The 8,940-nt window shown below is 41.9% G+C and overlaps 1 protein-coding gene across 9 annotated transcripts in view; it reads left to right on the forward strand.

Moving 5' to 3' along the window:
- The window catches only part of Adamts6 (ADAM metallopeptidase with thrombospondin type 1 motif, 6), a 211,818-nt gene extending 204,152 nt beyond the window's left edge, over positions 1–7,666 (forward strand). For 8 of the 9 annotated variants that reach the window (XM_039102549.2, XM_039102551.2, XM_017591186.3 and 5 more), the window contains one exon: positions 4,632–7,666. In XM_039102549.2, the coding sequence (XP_038958477.1) occupies positions 4,632–4,741 (110 nt within the window). In that variant the 3' untranslated portion in view covers positions 4,742–7,666. The remainder of the gene's footprint in view (positions 1–4,631) is intronic. The other variant, NM_001108544.2, reaches the window with a different exon arrangement.
- Positions 7,667–8,940: the final 1,274 nt, after the last annotated feature.

The raw sequence follows: 8,940 nt of genomic DNA on the forward strand, positions 1-8,940 counted from the left end.
GCCTGCACTGTATGGTGCTAAATGCACCAGCTTGTTCTTGAAAACATCTTTCCCTGTGTATTCTAACTCATCCCATGATAAAATAGACAAGACCTATAATGTTTGATGCAATTAGTGCCAGAGCACTACCACTTGAGGAGCTGGTCTTGTATTGCACGGACCAAATCAAGCTTTAAAGTTGTAATGACTGGATCTAAGTGTATCCTAAATCCATAGCCTCTGTTTAATTTTTGAAAGCATATCTTCTAGGTCAAAGTTTTGAAAGATTAATATAAAACACCTGAAAGAAACTCATTAGCACATCAATGAAAAGTTTGTCTATATATTTCTTATGAACTTTGTTATTTAAAGCTACCAAGGTATCTCCAGAATATGTGGCAGGTTACTTACAATTCTAGTGGGTCTAGTTTATATGAAGAGTTTGTGAGCACTGCCTAAGTTACTCTCCCTGTAATACTGTATGACATTTATCTTCAGGGAGAGAGTAGGGTATAAAAAGAAGTGAGATTAAATGTTTTCTAGTATCTACATGGCAGGGCCTCTCACTCAGAGTACAAAAACAATAGAGAGAATGTTTTCCTCCCAAGAGCACTCTTAGCCAGTACATGATGATATAGAAGACAAAGTCAGATGCCCTCATCTAAAACTCTGTGACCCTTGACTCAAATTCCACTGCTAAAAGGCAACAGAAGACTGGCCCAGTGCTAGTACATTGCTTAATGGAGAAATTGAGATAGTAGAGACCAAGTCTTTAAACAGGCCAAATGCAGAGAACCATCTCCTCCACTAAACGTGAGTAGTCTATTTTAATAACCTCCACTAGAGCACTGAAGAGCACTCAGAAACTAAAGCATTTCTTTTGTGATTTTTTTTTTTACTTCAGTGGGAAAATGTGATTTTTCTTCCCACAAAAGTCTGCCTTACTATGATATGATCAGGCCATATGGTAGATTTTTTAAAAGAGGAAACTCCAAACTCCATAATAGCTGGATTAGTTTACATTTCCAGCTATACCACCCTGGGTATTTAACAAAAGGATTCCTAGTCAGCATATCACAGCAATACTCGTACATCCATGCTTAATGCGGAAACTCACAATAGCTAAGTGTGGACCCACCCTAGGTCTCCAACAGCAGAGGAATCGATTTTAAAAATATTTTTTAGATATAGAGAGAAGAACAAGCATGGCAGGAAATGGATGTATCTGGAGATAACCACAGTGAGTGAATTAAACCAATCTCAGAAAGACCAATATCATGTTTTCTCCCACTTGTGGGTTATACATTTTAAATAGATACGTGAAGTCATTTATATTATATAACATGAAAATAGATGCAAAACCTTCTAGGAAGGCAAAGGGGACCAACAGGAAAGGATAGGAAAGGAGGGGAGGTAGCAGGGTGTGTGTTAAATGCACAGGACATAGTTACATGAGGTGGTCTTGCGTGGCACAATCTGGACAGCAAATACGCAGTAAGTTAGCTGTACGACACATTAGCTCAAGATTAGAAGACAAACTGTTTCATAATTTTAATATATTTTAAGGATGAGGCAGACTATTAGTCATCAAATGCTTACTAATGTAACTACAATCAGAAAAGGCTAGGAGGAATAACTCAGTCTATCCTGAATGTCTGGGACCTGGAAACATCTCTTTTCTCCCAGGCGTCTCTTCCCTTCTCTAAGAAGGTAGATCAAACTCTCAAAAGTTATGAGACCTGGCCATGATATCCTCCAGCCCGGCAACCAACTGTGTCAGCTCAAATAGAGACCCTCACTTTCAGTGCCAACATTGCCTCCAAAACAAGAGTGGCTTTTCCAGCCCACCCACCTGAGGTTCACCCAGCGTGAGCTCTAAGCTTAGCTCTGCTGTCCACAGAAAGCTGACATGTAACAGACTTAAAAGGATCAAACATAAAGGTGTGAAACTGCCTAAGGTTATGCCTCACACGAAGGAAGTGCCTGATAAGTTACACTGTTTAATTAATGCTGTTACAAAAATAAGCTTTTGTGGAGTTAAAAGACTGAGTAAATAAAAGACTAGTTGTGGCTGAGCTTTGGTGAATATGCTTTCGCCAATCCAAAGTGTAATGAACTGCTTGTTCTAGTCACACCAGATCCTAGAAGGTAAAACCAAAAGTAGGAACTGGATCTTCCACATGGCCCTGTTTAGGAGCTCCACACCTCAACAACGCTCTGCATAGTCTATATCTCATCAAGGCCTGAACTGAGTCCCAGCAGTCCTCGTCCTCGTCCTAGTCCTCGGAGCTTGCCCAGGTCTTTCCCAGCTGCTGGCCATTGGCCCCGTGCTCTGCCCACACTATTTAATAGTGTTCTGCTAATCCTCTGTCTGCATCCATATAGAGATCTTGCTGTGCTCATCTGACAGTTCTCAGAGGAATGATACATGACAGTGTTGTTAGAAGCAGGGAGGGCTACCCAGCGGTGGCTAGCTGAGCTGGATGCCTTGGCCTGTGCTCCTCACGGTATGCATCACCTCATGTATGCTTCACCAAATGGGCGGGGCTTCTGCTCTTCCTTTCTGAGCTTTAGAGCTGTGAACGTTAGAAGAGGCTGAGCCTGAGTTCACTGCAATCTCGCTGACTTCACACCTTCCCACCCTTGTGTGCTTACTCGCAATCAGTTCCCACCTCTCTAAGCTTGATCCTGCTTCTAGGACCTGATGATTTTCTGCTTCCAAAGAAGTTAGTTGAGAACTAACTTAGCAGTTTGGGGAGGGACACCTAGGCTAATACCCACTTGCATCCCACCCCTGTGGATTAGATATAGTTCATGGCCACCACTTGCAGGAGAAATTCCAGATTCCAGTACCTACCCATGGAAAAATCCTCCACTATTTATACTGAGTGGGTAGAAAAAGAAGATTCCACTTTATTCACTATACATTTTTAAAATCTATTCACAAAGTCTAAATCAAAGGGTTAAAAAGGTCTGTATTTACTAATATTTTGCTTGACTCAATTTTCCCAATCTAAGATATCTTCCAAAAATGGAGTCATGATTCTTCCAATAAAGCTGTGACCCAAAGAATATTGCCCTCTCTTCGGTCTCAAAGCTGATTTGTGTCTCTGGGGGCAATATTTCCTCAGTAGTAATTGAAGTGCTGTATTTTCACCGAGAAGGTTACCACGTGTCCTCTTGCTTTCTCCCTAAAATCAGGCAGAAGGGCACTAATTCCTAACCGTGGGTGACAGCAGCAGCGGTTCTCTCTCCTGCACTTACTGCTCTCCACTCTGCAGAAGAGGATGCACAGGAGGCTCTGTCATCTGAGCTCCTTCTTCAGTGCAACTTTAAATGGGACATTTTTGGGCCCCTCATTAACACCTTTCAACCCAAACAAATTCACTGAGATTCCTAATACAACATTTTCCAATCAAATTTCTAACTATTCCTCCCTTTTGTATTGACTCTTGAGTGGGGGTGTTGACAGCACTCAAGTAAAACAGCAGAGTTTATATTCTTAGACGACTTGAGGGTTCCTATTTCAGATTGGAAGGAAAAGAGCTTTTAAAGCAGGAGCATAAGACTGTACCTCACTCTTTAAGAAGAGCTAGCAGCACTCTCCTTAGTTTATACTCATTTTTCATGTCCATGCAGATTTGAAACCAGGACAGAACAAACGAACACCAAAAGTTACGTTACATTGAATTATTCCTGGGTCGCCATGAGTCTGAATTGCCTGAAGTGGTTTTCTTGGGATAGCTCAGTATAATCAGGTAGAGGAATGTGGAAATTTAAGCAACTGTGTTCTCAAATATTTTTAAATCCCCAAATAAAATAACCATAATACTAAAGAGGAGTCACCTTTGCAGTAGTAGATTGTACTGATGGAAGAGGAAGGCGTGGCCCCTGTCAATCGAAGTTCTCAGCCTCACCATTGCCACCAGCCCTGGGGGAGGAGGGGGTCTTTCACTCCTTCACCTCTGGTTGCAAGAGCTGCACACTGCAGCTGTGGCTGTTCTAACGCTGGTGAGAAAATACACACAGGAGCAAAGAAGGCCGTATCTGTAGCTCACTTCCAGATTAAAAAGGACATTTCTATGTTTCCAAAGCCCATAGAGGGCTGCCCTTGGAGGCCAGCCCCTCACAGCTCTCCTCCTTATGATGGAGTTGCTGAGTCCAGACACTGTCCGCACCTTTGCGTGCAGCGTGACTGAAAGACATGTGGACTTTGGGATCAGACAGTGCGACTCAGGTTTGATTCTGGATAACCTTACACATTAAATAAAACAACCCTTGAGAAAGAAGCAATAAAAACACTGTAAGAAAAATGACTCGTGTTTCCAAGATGTCTAAAGCGATCACTCATCCCAACAAATGGTAATTCTTTCAAGACACAGTGGGCATGCACCACACTTATAAAACTCTGGAAGAAAAGCCTTGCATTTTTTTTAAAACTGTGTTAAAATATACCAAAAGAATGTTTCTGGTAGGCTGTTCCAGACAGTGTGTTTAAAAACAAAAACAAAATTAAAAAAATAAAAAAAGAAGTCACAGGGACACGCAAGACAGGGTGGATCGGCCAGTGGGGTCTTCCCTGCTCGCTGGCAGGCTCATCAGCTCGCTGACGTGACTCTGATTGTTTCCCACTTTCTGCCTCTGTTTGTTAGAGTGCAAAGATGTGAACAAAGTGGCATATTGCCCACTGGTGCTGAAGTTCAAGTTCTGCAGCCGCGCATACTTCAGACAGATGTGTTGTAAGACCTGCCAAGGACACTGACCCGCAGAGAGCCAGACAGTCCTGTCATTTCATCATGGAAACCCGTCCGTCAACGAGAGCCACCCAGAGGAAGCGGATGGATGTTCTTACAAAAGCATTACCCTGTGGAAAATGTAACCACTGGTCAGCCCCAGCTGACAGGATTTCAATATTATTTTAACTTCTGTGAAGTGGGATTTATTGATCCAAAGTGCTGGACACGGTATCAGGAGGGAGATCTGAGAGATCCAAACAACACAGGAAACTCACTTACTGTGGAACGTTTGTGTTCTTTCGAGTAAATCTAACAGCCTGTTTACCTCCTTGGACCATTAAGATAATTTTTATTATGGACTTAGCAATGACACTGAATCCATTTGTATTTAAGACTGTTTAAAATGTAGTTATTATGACTTGGTTAACTATGAAAGTAGAAGAGAGTCAGAATTCTTAAGTCATAGCTTAAAAATATTTACTACCCTTTATCGCACCACAATAGCACCAAACTTAAATTATAAAATGGGCTTTAAACTGTAATTTAAGAAACAACTATAAATCAAAAGTAATGAAAGTTTGTATTATTTTTCTCTGTCCCACTTACTTTCCTTAGGAGTAACCCCTGTTCTGAACACTGCTGTGAGCCCTGTATAAACTCCAGTAACAGTGAGGGCTTGGCTTGAAGCCGCGCAGCCATTGCTGCAGCTGCGCATGTCTATAAACTCAGTGGCCAGCTTGCCGTCGTGCAAGTGAAGCTGAGATTTCCATTAAAACTTTAAGAGAGAAACATTTCAATTTCATGCAGAAGCCAGACCTAGGCTATGGCAGAGACTGAAGCACCATGCCCTTTGCAGCCATCACGTGGGGTGCCGTACTCGAGTCACCCGGACTCCTTAGTGTTTACATCCCCACCAGCCACAGATCAGCTTCTGCCCTACTGGGCTGTTGCATGCATGGTAAGCTCATGGCGACAATGCCATGGGAAAGATAAGCTCGCTCAGTAACAGCCACTTGCTGACAGCACGATGGGTTCCAGATGTCCCTTCTTTGATATGGTAGAAGGGCATTTATTTATATGAGAGCAAGTGTATACGTGTGTGTATGTGTGTGTGTGTGCAGACACTCCTGAGTGGGGGAAACAGGTGAGTTTGCTTGCATATAAATGTGCTGTTTCTGTGAGTTTTAAAGTCGGGGAGGATAACAACCAAAGAAGAAAAGCTCCACGAAGAGAGATCACAATATAAATTTAAAAGTCACTTGACCACATCATTTTTACAGATAGTCTCAATGGCAATTAAATGTGAAACCCAGTTTCCTGGGCGTGTCAGGTTCTAAAAATCACACTTTACTGAACTGAAATGACTAGCCTGGGTCTTCCCATCTCCAAGCTTCACAAGTTGCCATCAAAAGATTCGACAAGTAGATTTTTAAGGGTACTTGCTTACGCTAATACTTCGTACTTGAACATTTGTAATTTGTAGTAGGTTGTTGGTGAATGTGCTTTCTGTCGAGCACACCTCCTTAGTCCTTCACATGTGTGCCCCATACACACAGCATCGTCTAAAACAAACTAAACACCTACATGGTAACAAAGAGAATATTTTCATTTAAGAGCATGTCTCACTTATCTACCACTGTGCTCTGAAGATAGATTTTGGTGTGTCACCTATGTGGTGACCTTAGAAAGGCTGTCACCAAAGGCCTCCTCGGCTTCTTACTTGCTATGTACAGTTGGCCTGGATGCTAGCCCACAGTCCAGTGTGACCAGCCATATCTCATTCCCTGCTTCTTCCTCAGTATCATCCCCACGTTTTCCAGAGGAGGCCAACACCTCCATATAACTGCCCTGAGAAGACCAGCCTGAGTGCCATCACCGCCATTCCAGTAAAGTAAGGCAACACATGGGAGCCTGGCCCAGACTTGAATTCCCTTGGTCCTTTTCAAAGGACAGTTAACTTGGTGCTAATGTGCCTGGTAAAATATAGGAAGACTGGCGATCGCCGAGGCAGTTTACACATAGGCTTGCTATCCAGATCTGATATTTTTTAATCAACTTTAATACTAACTCATGCTTATATTCCAAGAAGATTTCCTACAGTACTTGTAGAAAGCTGTATTTACCTCACTTGGAAGCTAACACCGCAAGGGCTGACTCCCAGGTACTGTGCTTAGCTAGGATAAGAGATCAGCCTGAGCTCTCCACAGGAAGTGCATTGGCATTGCTGACAGGCTACTGCCAGGGGCAGCACAGCCTTCCTTCTGTGGGGGAAGCAAAGCATGGGTATAACAGGATTCAACATTCTCAAGGAGACCCTGAACTTAATCCTGAGCAGGTTACACAGAGCAGAGAGCATCTTCCATAGCACAGCACACCACCACTGCTACTGCAGCCATCTCTGTCCTACAAGGTGGCAGGGATCAGCAGCGGAGGCCGGGCTGCCTTGGCAAGCACTCCAAGTGTTATGAGCTGTATTGACTACTTAGGGTACCAGGGTACCCATGGTTAGGAGCAGTGTCTGCCACTGGCATAAAGGCCTCCCAAAAAAAGGAATGTTAAATATACCCAAATGATTGAACCCCTAAAGGCAGGTATGACTTCCCAATAGTCCATTTAATTAGGAATTTATGTATTTGAGTGAATGTCTTATAGGTATCGTTAATAATACAGAACAAAATTACCTTTGTATTATTGTGACTAGTTGTTGCTTATTATTTTATACTCGGTATTAATGTGGTACACTGTTACTATTTTTGCTTTTGTAAATTATATTCTAATTTATTGCCATGTTTCCTAACACCTGTCCTTTATTCATTCTCCTGCTCGTAATGGAAATGAAAGTCATTGCAACACTTGATGGAGTGAAATTTCATACCAGGCACAGATGTTTTTTAACATAGATAATTCAGTAAATAATAAAATCTTCAGCTTGTAAAAGTGATGCAGATGAAGTTGTCTGTTTCCTAAAATGATTGCCTTGATCTTGTAGCAGTAAGTGCTTGTCCCTGAGAGTACCAGATATCTATAGTCCAAATTTACTCAAGCACTGCATGATGGAGGGCTTTGCCATACTCTCATCATGGCCTCCGGGATTGCATCTGGCCAAGTGTCATAGCTCTAATAAATGCAAAGGCTTCAGGCTTTCCACTGGGCTGCCCCTGCTAGCCGCCTACCAGCATACTTTTCAAAAGGCTTGAAAGGAATCCATGGCCACTGCCACACACCTTCATTCAACAATGGACATTTCCATCCTTTGTTCTTTTCCTCCCCTACAAATTATCCATTTTATTAAAGATATAGATGCTTCACCACGGAAAGAGAACTGAACAGTGAACTCATACTGGACAAATTTTTCTATGATGATTCCACTGGGCACATAGAAACATAATGGGAACACTTTTCATCTTCAGACATTCCCTTTCAGACTGAAGGCCATACAGAAGCATAAAATGTTTCCATAGTAGCAACTTCATCTGTCAACTAAGAAGACATAAATGACTAAATCAACTAAGAAGACATAAATGACTAAATCAACTAAGAAGACATAAATGACTGAACACAACGATGTTTTATTCTACCAACACTTGTCCCATACATACGCGTGCAATATTGCACATAAAATAAGTCAGATTGGACCAGGCATGGTAGTATTTATTTATTATCACAGCACTTGTTAGGTTGGGTCATGAGGTCAGTCTTTGCTATGTATCAAGACCCTTTCTCAGAATAATCCATCAATCAACCAATCAGTAAGACTGAGCAAAATGAAATAATTATGTAGTCTTGGGAAAGTCTTCCCCTAGGCTAGCCTAGGTCCCAAACATGAAAACATTATGAACATTCAATTTATAAAGAGTGTAAGGGAACTGACCATTTAACCACAAAGCATAATCTTGCTAGGAAGAAGAGACACCAAGATGTTCATTGACTTAAACTCCTGCAACTTATATCTGTACTTTGCTTTCAAGCGTCCAGTGAGATGTTTTCTTTCCTTCTGAGGCATCTGGTATGATGCTATCCTGCTATGGTGCTGACTCTCAGAAGATCCTCCTACTCTCTAGGGAGCAATATTCCAACCCCAAAGCCATTATAGGCCAAAAGGCAGGGTATTTGCACAAGTGAATTAAGAACAAAGTTACATATTAACCTTGGTAACAAAAATGTGAATTTGAATGTCTGGCATACAATTAATTCTTTTAAAAGGAAAAAGAAATTCAGATGGTGG

The sequence above is a fragment of the Rattus norvegicus genome, chromosome 2 (genome assembly GCF_036323735.1).
Source record: "Rattus norvegicus strain BN/NHsdMcwi chromosome 2, GRCr8, whole genome shotgun sequence".
Classification (NCBI taxonomy): domain Eukaryota; kingdom Metazoa; phylum Chordata; class Mammalia; order Rodentia; family Muridae; genus Rattus; species Rattus norvegicus.